General features: G+C 46.3%; 1 protein-coding gene across 7 annotated transcripts in view; it reads right to left on the bottom strand.

Annotated features, from left to right (window-relative positions):
* The window catches only part of LOC122415191 (MAP7 domain-containing protein 2-like), a 107043-nt gene that overhangs the window by 86874 nt on the left and 3424 nt on the right, over positions 1–16745 (bottom strand). For 3 of the 7 annotated variants that reach the window (XM_043427167.1, XM_043427172.1, XM_043427175.1), the window contains exon 1: positions 14968–15289. The exons of the other annotated variants lie outside the window; for them this stretch is intronic. In XM_043427167.1, coding sequence (XP_043283102.1) covers positions 14968–15022 — 55 coding nt within the window. In that variant the 5' untranslated portion in view covers positions 15023–15289. Of the gene's footprint in view, positions 1–14967; positions 15290–16745 lie in introns of those variants that run through there. 7 annotated transcript variants of the gene reach the window in all.

Here is a 16745-nt window from a genome sequence, read left to right as displayed (position 1 = left end):
GTCCTCCCACGCGGATGGCAGACGGCTGAGGCTTCCAACGGATACTCGTCTCGCAGGGTTCTGCTTTGCCTTCAGCTGTAAAAAGTCACTTTCAAAGACGAGAGACTCTCCGTTGAGAACTCGAGCGAGGAGCGCCGCCGCCGGCTCGACGATGCTTTGAGCAATTTTTCTTCGATTCTCTCACTTTCTGCAGAGCAGAGTGGCCGACGGACGGTAGACTCGCTCGCGATTTTCACGATCGTCAATTCCCGTTTTCAGCGAATTCGGAATCCATCGCGCATCGCTGGCTACGCAGACGAAAATTAGAGCCAAGAAAACTGCTTTGTCGTCGTTTTTTCAAACGGAAGATTTTTTGTATAAACTGCATCGAAATTGGGCCACGAAGTGTCAGGCCGAAAGCGAAAGGGGCTGGAAACCAAAGGGATCGATTTTTTGTCAGGATAAATTTAGAGCCCCTTGAGCTACCTGCACAAATTCCTCCCCGATTGGCGCAGCCGAAGGTTTTCGCGCGAGCCGACTAAATTGTATTGCGCAGGGAACCGCGCGACTCGTGTCTTTCGATCCAGAAACCTCGTTTGCAAAATAATGCAATTTTCGTGAAAAACTTTCGTCCTCGGATAAAAATGAAAATTCTCCCAACTCGCTGAAAAGGTCGTTCGACGAAACGAAGAATGTAAACGAATCGAGAACAGAGTCTGAGAAAAGGCATGACCGTGTTAAAATGTAGTAATCCGTTCTTCGCACAATTTGAGGCTCTGCTGTCGCGCCTGCAATTGGAGCTCGCTTATCAAGGACACCCAACTTCTAATTGTGCCGCAAGGAAAATAAGGCTGCTGCACGTAGCTACGAGTCGAGAAACGTGTGTCTGTTAATCCCAACTATTAACCTTTCGTCGTGCCGCGCAAGAAGTTTCAGACTCCCACATACGCGATTTGCAATAATACGCTCGTGAATCTGGGATTCGATTCGCGGAGAAAGCCGCGCGTTCGTTGGACCGCGTTCGCATATTTTTATTCGCTCCGATCGTTGAAAGAGAAAGAAACAAATTTTCTGCGTCATTTTTCCAACAGATTTTCGCTCCGTTGGCATTGCGCAATTGCTGAGAAAAGAAAAAAATCGTTTGACTCAATTCCGTTCGAGTACGTAGTCGCGCAATAATAAATAAAATGGGAGAGAGAGAGAGAGAGGGAGGGAGAGGGAAAGTCGTCGAACTTTTCTCGTAAGAGCGGTTTAGCGGGGTCAATCGATTGATCAATCCCGCGCGCCGCGCATTTAATCGCGCGGAATGTCTGCGAGAATTATATTTTTTTTAAATGGAAAGAAAGCGAGGAACGAAAAGTACAAGGAAATGCGGGAAAAGTGCACTCGGCTGGATCAACGTTGCCGCGTTCTTGTCTCGTCGCCTTGTCCGCGTATGCTTAATGGCTAAATAAATTGGACAACGCCGGGGAAAGTCTGATTCTTCAGTGGTCTTGGAACGCCGACCGATTTTCGTTCCTCCTTCGCTCTCTTGCTAGGAGGAAATTAAGCGCGGCGGACTCTGCCAGAGAGAAAAGAGATAGGGAGGAGAGATCATTCACAATAATCTACGAGCGATTAGATTATTATTGCAACGCCTGTGTGTGCACACAGGCCGGTGGGCGCGGGTGTCCTTCGACCCGGAATCGATGTATCCATAAAAGCAAGCAGAGTTCCGCGCGAATAGAAACTCTCACTAAGCTTGCGAAAGGCGCGAGAGCGCATAAACGCCAAATCGTTATTTTCCAATAAATAAAATCCTCATAAATTATAATTTCACACCGATAAACCTTGCGGTTATTTTCAATTTAATTTATCATTGCGCAACTCATGGGTCAACGAGGCTACGTTTCGTTTTCCATGGCTCAAATTTTTAGGAATTTTTTTGACCGGTATAAATTATAAATATGGATATAAAAAGTGTTGGGCCTTAAAAATACACTCTTGAAGTACACAAAAACATTTTTTTAATATTTATTTTACTGAGTTTTCGTACAGAAAATTGGGCGAGAAGACGGGTGGAGAAAAAAATGGGTGTGCGCTGTTGATAAAATCTGTGGAAGGGATGATCGGAGAAAAAATGGTTTTCGATTCAATATCTAAATGACTGTAGCGCGTATCACTCTCCATTTTTTCAAAAATACCAAAATGGCTCCCGTTTTTCCGAAAACTACGAAAAAGCACGTTTTTTTCATCGTTTTTTGGAATTAAAAAATAATTCCGCTCAAAATTTCAGAAGTCGTATGACACGCGCTGTAGCTCTAGTCACGAAGAACACGTGGTAAAATTTTGGGGAGCATCGGTCGAATAGTTTCGGAGATTTTACCAACGAGCCGTCGAGAAACGTAAAAACGTCGCTCAAAATTACACTTGGAGTGCTCAGATCTTTGTGAAATTTGAGTACGTTTTCGAAAAATGAAATAATAAAAATGCAAGCAATTTTTCAAAATTGTCTGCTTCGTTCTGCCTTCGTCGTTGCACACCCTCGCTCGATTGCCGACTGTAAAGATAGATACGCGGTTTCTGCAACGGGGGAAAGTGGCCGGGTCTGGATGCACGAATTCTGCAGCGGCGCGTCGAGCCGATGATTTTCATTGCGGTGAGATCGCGCGCGTATGAGATAAACGAAAGTGAGAAATAGCGCGATTGATTAACGAGCGCCGATGCACCTAACGGACTGACCGATCGCTCGTCTCGTCCGCTTAATTAAACGTCCTCACGCGAGACACGCGATCGAGCACTTCTCTCGCGGCTTCTTTCCACGAGCCTCGCAGCAGGCTTTTTCCCTGTTTTTTCTTCCTTTTTAAACTGCACCCGGGGCTCTCTACACGCGTTTTCATCTTTTGCTTTGCTTTGCGTTGAAGCGCCTCTCGAAACATTGTAATTCGCAGCAGGTCGCTTATCGATCGCTTCAACGTGACAGATTTGCACGAGCGAGCTCGGGGAATTCAAGGCTGCTGAATCGAGGGCACGCGAACGATCGCGGTTGTCCGGAAAAATGGTTTTAGTCTGCAATGCGAACAGGTGGAAAGAACTTTTTGACTGATGGAACGAAAGTGCGTTGGACGGAGGTCGAAAGACCCGATTTCCACGGGCGAATTGCCGGAAGAAAATCGGCAGAAAAAATGAGCGCGAATCGGTGGCGACGATCGAGCGGACGCTGCGCGTGGGAATTCTTCAAATACGCGAAAATGGCAGAGCGGGCGCGCGAGGGCCGCGAAAGACGGAGAAAGAGTCGTCGGGAAGGGAGATGAAGGGAAAAACAAAAGTGTGGAATTTAAAGGAGTGCAGTGAGCGAGCGCGGGCCGGGGCAAGGGAAGGCCGAGGGGCGAAGCTGCTCGAGTACGAAAATAACTGACCCACGCGACGAGAGAGCGAGAGTGTCTCGCGTTTCGAGGATGTCTCTCGTCGCGAGCGTCTCTTGAGACGTCGGATGTGACGTCACGAGCGCGAGGAGGCCCAAAATCTCTTCCAAGGGGGGCAGCCTCGAGCCTCGTTCCCTTTGAGAGTTTCCTGAGAATTTCTGTCCTCCCGAACTGCTTTATCAAGTTTCATCAATCCCGCAGGCGCTTCGAGCCTCAACGAGATCGCCCAAGAGACTTGTCACTCTCCCACCGTAACTACGTCTTCATCCAATTACCGGCTGATACCCCGCCCCCGTCAAACGTCCGGTTTAATTGACCACGAGAAGTATCGCAGATTAGCTGCCCCGCGATAAAACGACACCGCGTCGTATTTGACAGCCGCGGCCCACGAATGCGCTCATTTTCACAGTACAAATGTGAGTCTCTTATCTTTTCTGCGATAATTTCAGGGAAAATTATCGGCAGACCCGGGGAAAAGGGCGGGAAGCCTGCGTCTGAATAGCGCTCGAATTTCCGTCAAAAGTCGCAGAAAACCAGCAGGAGAAAAAACAGCGCTGGACGAGCCTCGGGAGCCGACTCTCGTGCACGCGGTTGCGCGACGGAGAGCTGCGTGAACGAGTCGAGGAATATCGACGCGTATATGCGTTGACGAGAGAGCATTGAAAAGCGAAGCGAGTGAGCGAGGCCACACGCGCGGCAGGGGACCATTGCAGATCTCTTGCTCGAGCACGCTCCACATCGCGAGCGCAAACGAGGAGCCGGGGCGGCGGGTGCGAGAGAAAATCGATGAGCGTGTAAGACACGTGGACGGTGATAATTTCATTCGAGTGCGAAGCTTTCGCTCTCTTCCCAATATGTCGCCCAGCGTCTCGGCGACTCTCTCGCGGTAAACTCCCGGCGATTGCATCACTTTGGCATGTCGACATTTGTACACACGAGAGCGCGGCATTAAATCGTACAAGTTATGCGCCGAGAGGGGGAGCACGAGAAATGCGATTAAAGGAGAACGAGGAGGCCCGCATCCGCGGCGGCCTCCTCGCAGGGCTTCGAGAACGATCGTCTCAAGCCGCTGCGTGTACATCGGGAGCGAGAATCAACCCAAAGCTCAATTTGTCGTGAAAAAATATTGAGAAAAGTAAGCAAACAAGCTGCGTGCTTACAAAAATCGTTTTCGAGGTGAGCGTTCCCTGGGAAGCAGCATTATCAGAGGCTGCTCCTCGGTGCCGAAGCGAATAACACTTCGCAGCAGGACGAAACAATAAAAAGCCTTTCTTCATAGCGACAAGCAGGAAGCTCAGATTTCGTGCTTATCCGAAACTTTTCGATATTTCTTTACCTCTAAGAATCGTTGTGATCGGCCAGCTCGAGGTGTCATCGACGCGCTTGCAGCACCACATCGCTGCTCTCTTTATCCTCGTTCGAACAACGGCCAATGCGGAAGCGAGCGGAATTGGAGAATAATCGAAAAGAACGCGAGCCCAGCAACGAGAACGAGGATGCGGCGAGGACAAAGCCTCCGCGAAGACGCTCCTCCTCGACGACGACGCACGCCTTCCAAGGACGCAGAGGGCGCAGTGAACCGCGGTGCGAACGACGTCGCGACGCCGGCAAATCGCTCCCACCCACGTCCCCTTCCTCGTCTCACCTACTCGATCGATAAACAACCGCGCCGCTGGAAAACTCCGAAGAGCCCAACTCCCCCCGCGAGCCCTGCGAAAAGTCCTCGCGAGTCCTAATCAACCCTTTGAATAATGAATTTGAGGTTTCGTGAGTGACTTTGAGAACACGGTCGTTCAAATTCGCACTGATGACATTTTCGATATAGAAACTTGAAAAAAATTGACACAAAAATGATTTTTTGCGTTATTTCAATAAATATTTATCTCAGAGAAAAATGTTTCGTACTAAAATTGTAGATTACAGAAAAACACGCGTTTCATTGTCCCGTTTCGAAATTTATCCAAACATGCTCGGATATTTGAGAGAGTGAAGAAGCCGCTCTCGAGCCTGCTCGAGGATCGATCGATTAAGGCATTCTCGACCTTGCCTCCTCGTTTAGCAGCTTCTCAGGCTCTCTCACCAGGCGGAGAGCCCTTCGTGACGCCGGATTGAGGCTTTGGGTTGAGAGCCTTTTCATACAAAATGGATTTCGAGGTGATTGACTCGTTAATTTGACGGAGGGAATTGGAAGGCTGCTGAGGAAAAGTTGCACGTTCGAAGAGCCACTTTTCGAATGTATTCGTGCGCGGTGGCTTCCGAAATCTTATGGTTTCGGGAACGAGAGAACCGCCCAGGGAAGCGTCTTTTATGGTAACGAACTTTCTAATTCTCGCATACCTGAAGAACGACCTTGCTGACGAAGCCGCCGCGTCGCTGGGCGGGCACGCGATTGGGCGGCCGTATCGTGTCTGACGAACGCGCGAGGAGCTCGAAAAACGAGGCAGATGCGCGCGGTGAGGCCGCGCCGCGAACGATTTCACGAGGCGACCGAGAAAGTTGCTTCGGGGGCGAAAAATTCAGTGAGTTTTGGGCTCGTCGAGAGTCGGATCTCGATTTCGGGGAGGAAACGCAACTCTTTCGCGATTCGAGTCGTTCGGAAAGACTGGGAACGAGACTTCCGCTTGCTGCTGATCTGCCAAACGAGATCGTGATGTTTTAGGGAAAGAAGGAAACGGCCTCGAGCGCGAGCACGCGATCGGAGCTGCAGCGGATCTGGGAGAATGCGGAATTAGGGAAAAAGTTGAGCACGGCTCAGGCACCGGGAAGCTACCAGGGGAAGTAAAAAAAATTTCACCACCCCCCGCCATCAAAGTTTCAGGATTTACGAGCCGGAAGCGCCAAAGTTTTATCGGGCATGCCCGGGCGCGTTTATAAATCGATCGTAAAACCGCGGATAATTAGCTCGCGCGAGTCGATAAAAAACGGGCAAGCTTTTCATTTCCGCTTTATCTTCCTCGTTTAATGGGAGAAAAAACGTCTGGGAGAATCGCTCGTTCGGCTTATTTTAGCGGTGAATGCAAAGCTTTGCACAACGATAAAAAGGAGAGAAAATGGTAAAACACGAGGAATTTACTTGGCGCGGAGCAAAGTCGCGACAACGCGACGAATTTCCATTCGTCGGAATGCCGCAACGTTCGCTCAGAAGCAGAAAGGCGAGTGAAAGAGAGAAACTAAACGGACGTTGGGTCGTCAGCAGCCTGCCCCCGCGCACCGCGGGTCCGAGGAGCGGCAAAAGACCTTCGCCCTGACCTTGGAAAGAGCAGACTCGGAGGCTCGTTCGCACGCCGTCCTCGCACAGGTTTCCCAGTCGCGGGAGAACAAACAAAATGAAAAAGAGGAAACGAGCACCGCGCGGTGAGGTGCACCGACGCACATACTCGCGCACCGCGCCGAGTTATTTCATCTGCTCCGTGCTCTCTTTTCCCGCTATGTCCCGAGCCATCCGCGGGCGTAATGCACTCGCCGCTTCCGGGCGTGTTGCGCAACTTTCAACCGGGCTTCGCCATCTACCGAGCGTTCGCGGAGTTCGAAGCTGCCACGAGAATATCGAGCATCCTTCACACGATTTATTAGACCCGGATAAATGTCACGATCGATCGAGACTGTTGGAACACGAACGTTTTTTTCCAGCAATCCGATGCACACGCTTCTATTAAGGGCTCTACCCGAATTAGAATTGTCGAAAAATCCATTTTTTTCTCCATTTTTCGAAAGCATACACATTTGAAAGGATCGTACTCAAATTTCATAAAGATCTGATCAGTCCAAGTGTACATTTGAGCGACGTTTTTACGTTTTTCGACGGCTCGTTGATAAAATCTCCGAAACTATTGAACCGATGTTTACCAAAATTTTACCGCGTGTTCTTTGTGACTAGAGCTACGGCGCATCCCGCGTGTAGAAATTTTATTAAGGCTGCGACGAGGCCCTCCTTAGTTTTTCCGAACGCAGTTAGGACCTTAATCGGGACTCCGATCGGGCCCTCGGAAGGGATGTCGCACTTCGTTTACAAATGTAAATGTCAAGATTTGAATAATTTCAAAAATTTTAATTATTTATTACTAATTGATTTCCGATCGTATTTATTATTCAATCAATTCCGATCGTCCTAATAATAATTTACGCAGAAAAAATCTACAATCATCGGGATTCGAAACTGTCATCTTCGCTTCCAACTGCATGAGCACGTTACCACTAGAGTATCGTCGCGTTCAAATAATTTTACAAGAATACCAACACACTCAGCATTTTAGAATCTTCGTGCAGGTAAATCGTAATCCGTGTATGATCAAGTCACAAAAATTGAACAACGTGTACATAAAGAAAGAAATTAATTTATAAAATAAAGTAATAATAATAATAATAATAATAATAATAATAATAATAATAATAATAATAATAATAATAATAATAATAATAATAATAATAATAATAATAATAATATAAATTTACGGACATTTCTATAAATAGATAGATAAACTGGAAATTTCAACGTTTTTTTCCTATACGATTTTTTTTCAAAAGTTATACTTTCATAATAATAATAATAATTATTATTATTCTTAATATAAGTGAATAATTATTATTATTCATTGATCGATAATTATTGAAAGAAATCGGTATGAAAAAAAAATGACGACGTTGAAGTTTGCACCGTTGGAGTCCAATGAAATTAACGAAAAAAAGATTTGTAATTCACCAATTTTTTATTTCACGAAGTGATTGGTGTAAGTTGAACAACTGCAATTGCAAATTCGGTATGAAACAAAATTGGAGAATTACTGGAATTATTGGAGAGCTTTTTTAGATCATTTCGTTGGACTCCAACGTTGCAAACTTCAGCGTTATAAAAAATGCTCAAGTTTCGGTAAATATTTATCGAAGTTTCTAATGTACGTACCATTTTTATGTCATACGAATTTTGAAGTTTTGAGCGCAACTATTTTTTATTGCAAAAAACGATGAAAAAAAAAGTGATATTTCGTAGTTTTCGGGAAAATGGGAGCCATTTTGTTATTTTGGAAAAAATCAAAAATCGTACACGTGCTACAGCCATTTGCCTATTGAATCTAAAACCATTATTTTCTCCGATCATCCATTTCAGAGATTTTATCAACAGCGCACACCAATTTTTTTTGGACCCGGCTTTTCCCCCATTTTTCTGTACGAAAAGTGAGTAAAGTAAATATAAAAAAATGTTCTTGTGTATTTTTTAGGCCCAACACTTTTTATATCCATATTTGTAATTTATACCGGTGGAAAAAAATCGTGAAAATAGTTTCGTTTTGCCCGTCTAATTAGGGTAGATCTTGCGGGTCCGGATCATTCGAAAATTCGTCCGCATCGAATATCGCTTCTCCGGGAACCGGATCGGAACCCAGGGGAATTCGATTTCCGTGCGAAAAGCTCTCGCAGCCCGCCAAAAATCGGAATTTCGGTAAGCACCTGTTCGGCAAAAATGAACGAATAATACAGTCGATTTTGCGATCTTGCCTTTGTATCCGGACGTTTCGCGTTCGACTTTTCGTCTCCGGGTCATAAAATTCTGGCTCCGGATGGTCAAGGTCAAAGGGGCAACGGAGCTCGGGCCCATTCGACGGGTTTCTCAATCACAAGTGTCACCATCTGTGACTCCTCGTCACGGATTCAAGGTATCGAGGTCCCGGTGACCGGGACGATGTGTCAGAACTCTCCGAGGCGTTTGCCAAGACCGGAAGCTCCGTGCAACCGACTGCAATCGGCGATGGGGACCCTCAAGAAAAACGGGGGAGGATCGTAGCTAGAAAATGTAAGAACGCGAGGTAATCTCGGCTCGGGGTCGACGTGAGACGAGCATTTATGTAATGCGCTTCGACATAATGGAACGTGGGCGAGGTCGCGTTCGTTACGTCTCCGTTGCAGTATTGAAAACGGCTCGAGAAGAGGTCCGAGTTGTGCGAGGATAAACGAGGAAGAATTACTCACAATCGTGACGCAGTTTCGACGAGGCGTCGCTCCCTCTCTCTCGGTGAGATTCTCGAGAAAAATGGCGGATATTCAAACGATCGTTGGATAAGCTCCGGCGAGCCTAATCGCTCGCGCAGCTCTTTTGTGTACGGACACAACATATTTATACGAGCACTCGCGCACAAACGCACGTATTTCAATGCGCGAGTACTCAGAAATTGCACAACTGCTGACAAAGCGAAGGAAATTGTCCTCGCACGCTGCACGTGGGTCGCTCAAGAAAAGAAAGACCGACTCAAAGCTCCACAGCTGCGACACTCCTTCCCCTCGAAAATAAGAACGCGCAGTGGTTTTTTTCGTCATCGAACTCGTCGCAACATTTCGAGGATCGAAATCCTTCCTGGAGACTAAAAAATATGTTGGATTTTTTTAATCCAAAAATGCCAACTTTGAGAATTGGAATTTTTAAATATACTAGAAATACACAGCGTGCATCGATTCCCGGTATTATTACAGGATCTCTCGTCCAGTTGTCGAGAAAACTATCAACGAAAATCACCATTTTTTTAAGCCTTACACACAGACTCTCGTGCATGGTTAATGAAATAGGATCCTCCCAACTTTGAAGAGCCAAAAACCGAGAATAAGAAGATATAATGTTTTCAGACAACAATCATGTTTTGAGAAAGCCTTGCTACCGGTGAAAATCACTTGGAAAAAGAATGGAAAAGGAAAAATACTTATTTGAGGTTAACGAGTAATAACGACACAAACAGTGGAAGGTTTGACAGCGCCATGAGCCGGCTGGTTTAAAATATAGATATGCATACGCATATAAATAGAAAATGTCTGTTGTGATATTTTGCTTGACGATTTTACTACGAAAGTACTTTAACTGCTATTGTTACATTAAGGTAACTCCTGTACTGCATGCTAGTCAAATGAGTGCTAAATTTTCAAAACACGCTTTTAGACCAAGTTTAACGTACCGATTTAAATGTATTGTTAGTGGATTTGTATTACAGCATATCTCATTAAGATGTAAAAATATTAAAAACGCTAGTTTTGCAAAAGCATCGACTGATAAATACAAATTTCCTCGCTGACACATTTTCACTGGTATTTTTCGAAGAATTATCTGCGTTTTTTCATCGATTTTATTGCAACAAGTCTCATTTTGTTCGTCAACCGGTCCTCTATGAATCCACCATGTAGCTGTTTTTTTAACTCGATCGCGTTTCACTGTTGCAACTAATCGTTCATTAAGTGAAAAAACTTTTTCATAAATAATTTCTCTCAGGAATGAGTTTAAAGGAAAATCAACGTGGTGAATTCGTAGAGGATCAGTTGAGGAGCAAAATGAGACTTGGTGCAATAAAATTGGTTAAAAAGTACAGATGATTCTTTGAAAAATAGCTGTGAAAATGTGTCATCATGGAAATTTGCATCTATCAGTTGATAGTTTTGCAAAACTATCATTTTAAATATTTTTTCACGTTAATAAAACATGCCTGAATACATATCTGCTAACAATAAGTTTAATCGGTACGTTGAACTTGGTCTAAAAGCGTTTTGAAAATTGAGCACTCATTTGAGTAGCATGCAGTGCAGGAGTTGCCTTAAAAATGGATAAATCTCAACAAACAAGTTGCACCTAATTTAAACAATTGGGAGAATAAATTTAAATCGTTTCTTCGATCACCGAAAAGAGCATAAAAGTTAAGTTACTTTTTTGAATAACGCGTAACGCGTAACGATTTTCCTTAATTTTAAAGAAAACGAATTCGAATGAAATTAATGTCCGCATCGATCGCTTTCACATTCCCACGTTTGTTGGCCTCCGACGATGGGGAGTTGAGCACAGCACGAGGCTCGTGTCTTCGAGTATGCGGAATGAGGAAAGGGGGAGAAGAAAATCAGTGCCGAAAGTAATTAATAGGATTATGCGAGCGTACAGGACCCTCGAAGTTGCAATTAAATTAATAATTAAAGAAATAGGGTTAATATGTAACGAGCTGGAAGGATGGTGCTTCTGGTAATTTAGTAAATTAGGCGTTCATGGATGCGTTCCGTAGATCCGTTGGTTTATACGCAGAGTTGAGCTGGTTCTCCGGTGCAGCGAGTGGGTACGCGACGAGGAAGGTTCACGGATCCTAAGCTCGGGCGCGGAGCGTGCCGTCAGCAGCGGAGTCGGGGGCTGACACGAAGCTGCAGAATTTGCTTCATCGTACGAGTGAATTTACATTTTTAGCGCATTCGAATGTAGCGATGGAACGATCGCGACGGTTCCGCCTGCTCACGGAGCTTGTTTTCTCCAATTTTTTTAATCCCCATTTTCTGCCACAGAGACGAACGAAAAAATCCGTAAAAACGGCATTTTCGATGGAGCGAAAAAAAGCCTCGGAGCCTCGTGGGTTTAATGATTCGACATCGAACGATTCTTCCTCGTGCCTTTTAGGCTTCGAAACAGAAAAAACGACGCTGCGGGAGCGCTAGACCGAACTACTATCGCGTGGCTCGCTAATTAAAACGAGAAATAGCTTCTTCTAATTACGCATTAGAACTCGTCCCGAGTCTAACGGATTCTCCATTATTTCACAGTTTCATTTTATAATAATCACTTTTCTCTGATGCACGCATGCGAATTGGCGGGGGGGAGCGAGAACGTCGTTTCATTGGCTACGATCGTTGCTGAGCAAACTCACCGATCAACGATCCAACGCGGTAGCATTTCAAGTATCTCCATTTTTTCAACTCACCTGAAACAAAAATGAGACAAAACTCTCGTCAAATGCAGGCAGTGGGAAAAGAGCTCGATCGCTCCAGCACCAACGAGCACGCTTCTTCGTTCCTTGTACAGAAATTTACCAATTTATTGAGATTTTCCATCGAACTCGAATTTTGTTGGGATTGGGCACTCTCATTTTCTCCCAATCGCTCACCGAGTCAATGGCCCCTGCTCCCGAAGGGTCTTTTCACAGCGTCGTCGATGAGGCTCCGCGCTCGAGGAGCAGCGGCGAGAGTCGAGTCTACTGTCTGTGAAACGCCCGTGAGAGAGCCACAGCGCAGCAGCGAGGTTCATGAATGGGAATTCGCGGACAATGGGAAGGATCGCGAGGCGAGTAGGAATTGTGTGGAAAGGGGGTCTCCTCGCTTGTTTTGCAAGAGTGCGTGCGAAATGGGAATTCAATTATTCGCGGGAGCTCGTGTATAGACCGAGTCTTAAAGTGGAGCTCACGGCGTCAGATTTTAACGCGATGACGTTAAAATTTATCGCTTTGCGGAGTCTTTCCTGGCGAAACGATTGAAATCTCCAGCTCAAATGCCAGTTTATTTTGTTTTCATCGAAAAGACGACGGCTGAGGGGTCATTTCGAGGCGGAGCCCAATTTTGTAACTCCCTCGACGAGATCAACCCGGAGTTTCGTTACCGGATGAGATCGACATTTTGAGCTTTAGTGAGAAGCTAAGAAGAATGGCAATTTAACGAAAAAACCGAGTCCCGGCGGGGCCAGCTTCGAGGAACGAGTGTAAAAAGAAGCTCGAAGCCGCGAAGCTCCGCACCGCCTGTCAGAGGAATTCAGTCGACGCGTGTACTCGAGGGGGCGTTCGTAACGGAAAAAAGGCAAAAGAGTCCGTCAAAAATGGAGGGGGCAGAGGGCGACGAAAAATGAACGTAAATTCGGCACTTCCGCGGGCCGGGCAATCAGCAGCGCCGGAATTCGGCGGTCTTTTGCGCGAGGCAACCGGGCGGCGCGCAGCGTTGTGCAGCAGGAAGGATGAGGAACGACGGCGCGCATCAGTTTGAGTTGGTGGCCCGAGCGGCAGGGTGTCAGTTCATCACGGGACAAATGGCTACTGTGTCAGTTGGACCGCGCAACTCGCCATTGTTCAACTCTTCAATCGTAGTAAGCCTGCTCCGTGTAAACTCTACAACTGTGTCAATTGGACCTAGCACTAGTCGAGCCCGTAGTATTTGGAAATTTCCCCGCGGCTCGCGCATCCCCACTTTTCCTATTTTTTTTTGGGTACAGCCTGAGCAAGCCCCCACCGTATCCGCAGCACCGCGCAACGTACCATCGTTGAAACTCTCCAACTGTAGCAATTGGACCCCATGTCAAGTGCTCAACCGTGGCCTGTGGCCGATCGCGGCAACCCGGCCTGTATAGCAGTTCGACATTTTGCCAACGCTCGCGTACCCCCACTTTACCTCGCCTGTCTCAAATGCACACGGCGAAAAGTGGCCACCGTGTCTTTTGGACCCTGTGAGACAGGCGAGGTAAAGTGGGGGTACGCGAGCGTTGGCAAAATGTCGAACTGCTACACAGGCCGGGTTGCCGCGATCGGCCACAGGCCACGGTTGAGCACTTGACATGGGGTCCAATTGCTACAGTTGGAGAGTTTCAACGATGGTACGTTGCGCGGTGCTGCGGATACGGTGGGGGCTTGCTCAGGCTGTACCCAAAAAAAAATAGGAAAAGTGGGGATGCGCGAGCCGCGGGGAAATTTCCAAATACTACGGGCTCGACTAGTGCTAGGTCCAATTGACACAGTTGTAGAGTTTACACGGAGCAGGCTTACTACGATTGAAGAGTTGAACAATGGCGAGTTGCGCGGTCCAACTGACACAGTAGCCATTTGTCCCGTGATGAACTGACACCCTGCCGGCCCGAGCCAGGGCCAGGAATGCCGTCGTTATGCTCCGTCGTCGCTGGCTGCTCCTGTGCTCTATTGAGCCCTCGTTCCATCGCGATCATTATACGCGATTATGTTCGACTCTCTCTCTCTCTCTCTCTCTCTCTCTCTCTCTCTCTCTCTCTCTCTCTCTCTCTCTCTCGCCCGATACTTATAAGCGCGATCGAAAAATCAAGCCCGCCGCCACCCCAGCGGCAATTTCTCGGCAAAGAGCCCTCCGCGCGCACAACCCGCGTTAATTCGCTCTTCTTTTTTTTTCACCGAGCTCATCCACCGTCATAAAGGGACTCGTAATTCACTATTTCGTTCGGGACAACCGGTCTGATTGAGAACCCCAAAAAAGCCTTTATTACGTCACTCAAATTGACGTCCGTACTTTTTCCCCTGGAGCTACGATAGTACTTCGGTCCGAGCAGGAGGAAAACTAGTCGTTTTTTCGGTAAAACCGTTTCCACAGTTTTCTTCCGGAGGTTTCCACCCGTTCTCGCAACTCGCGAAAGAAGTGAAATAATTCGACAGATTTGCCTGCATTCTCGTCGTTTGAACGGAAAAAAAATAAATAAAAAAAAAAAACATTTTTTCAGTCACAAAACCGTAAAATGATGGCTCGAAACTTCAAGTGCACTCGAAACGTCTCGAAATCGTTGCCTGAATGGTGTGCCGTATAAAAAATACTGCACACTCGATTCTCGCTTGGAGGATGATGAATAAATTCGAATATAATGAATAAAACGTGAATATTCAGCGTTGTGAATTGCGTGTTAAAATGTGCATTTTTCGAAAAGAGGCTTGAAAGCTTGATTTAAAATGTGAACAAGCCGGTGGTTGTAAAGTTGATGAATGAACAGTGCTAATGGGAGCATCTTGATGCAGTTTTGCTTCATTAAAATTGGATCGAGCGTGTGTGTGTGAATACGAGGTTTGAGCTCGTTATAAAAACGTACCGGAGTCACCGCGATGTTGTTGCTCGTATTCCGTGAGCGTCACGACCACAACCATTATTTATTGGCTGTTCAACTTGCCAAGAGCCTCTTTCCCACCCTCACACTTTTGATTTCCCCCAAAACCGCACTTTTCACTCGATTCTATAGGCGTTGAGACAAATAAAACGATCCCATTTATGGACACGGGCTCACAGAGGTCACTGGAAGAGCGATTTAACCGATGCTCCCAACGGCGGAAGCTGCTTTTCGTAGAATCTTAAGGAATCGCAGAAAAACATGTAAACAATAACAAACGAGGGGCCTCGAGGCTCCCGGCACGACTGCGTGATACCGAGTGGAGTGCGAGCCTCGCCTCGACCGAGCGAGCTCGGATGAACCGATCCCCGCCCCCGGCCCTTGCGCCGGGAACCGCGACAACGCTCGCCGCCGGCTCTCACACACTCGAAACATCGTTTTTGTCTTCTTCGTTCTCATTCAATTGTTATTGCTCTAGTTTATCGTTAAAAAAAATTCCTTCATTTTTTGAGGTTTGCTTTCGGATGTTTTTCGTTTGATAGAATTCTTGAGGAACTCTTGGAAAATTCGATAAGCACTTTGCGATACAAAGTTGTCACTTTTCTCTACGAGTCATCCGGTCTTTTTTTAGCTGCTACGAAATACGAACGCTTCCGGGGCTGTTTGCAAGCGAAAATACGAGGACTTTCAATTATCGAATGGAGGAATGAAAATACATTTTTTCACGGAAATGCAAAGATCAAAAGAATCGTGATCGTTGAACTTTTTCCTGAAACTATTTCCCCAGTTCCGGGTTGATGCTCAATTGTGCAAAGACTCAACCGCAGGAAATCGTGAATGAGAATTTAAAATGTGAATATTTGCTCGTGTCTTCGAGAAATATTTCAAAAGCGAATGAGCACTTTGAAATCGAAGCAAAAAAAAGTAATTCGCTGATCAAAGGTGAACGTAGTTATTCGCTCACAGAAATTGACGTCGCGTATCTCCCGAGCAGCCTTTCCGCTTATCGGTCTCGTCACTCTTACTATTATCGGAGATAAATCCGAGAGATAAAGAGGTGAATTTGGTACCAAGGCAGAAAGTTCGAGCGTCTGATTTTGACGGAGCTGTCAAAGTATAATTCACCGTTTTCATCCGCAAAAAAATATTTCGTAATCGATCGTCTAAAAATCTTGAGGATTACGTCGCGATTGAACAACTCTTAGTTTTATCAACGTTTCAAATCCCTTCACACTCGGTCAGAGTGATCGTTTCGGATTAATTAAGTTCAATTTAGTACCTAAATAAAGTTTATCAACGAAATCCTCGAAATTCGAGGGGGAGCGATTGCTCGGGATTCCAAAAGCTGGAGAATCGATGAGAGAGTTATTCCGAACTGACTGTATCGACGTCTTACTCGCGTGGAAAGTTCCGGTTAGTCATGTGTCCCATAGCCCCGTGGTTGGTTGTCAGGGTGACGCACGCGCCAATTTTAAATGAGCTTGTCCTCTCGCTCCGCATTGTGTAAATGCACGAGACATTACGAAGGCACGCAGACTCGAGCATCGAGACTGTAAATCGCTCTCGGCGTGGTTATACTCACCGAGTATCAACACATGGCGGGCACCGACGTTGTCAAAGTGCTTCACGAGCGTCGTCAATTTCGGTGCCAAGCGAAATTGTTGCGACGCTGAAAAATCATTTGCCCAAACGAGTGAGAATTTTTTTGACTAATTTGACCGGAACATCGAAACGAACGTTCCGAGAATCAGCTAAATAATTGT

This window comes from Venturia canescens, chromosome 8, assembly GCF_019457755.1.
Source record: "Venturia canescens isolate UGA chromosome 8, ASM1945775v1, whole genome shotgun sequence".
Classification (NCBI taxonomy): Eukaryota; Metazoa; Arthropoda; class Insecta; order Hymenoptera; family Ichneumonidae; genus Venturia; species Venturia canescens.
The sequence above is the reverse complement of the archived record's forward strand: the minus strand, read 5'-3'. Positions and strand labels throughout refer to the sequence as shown.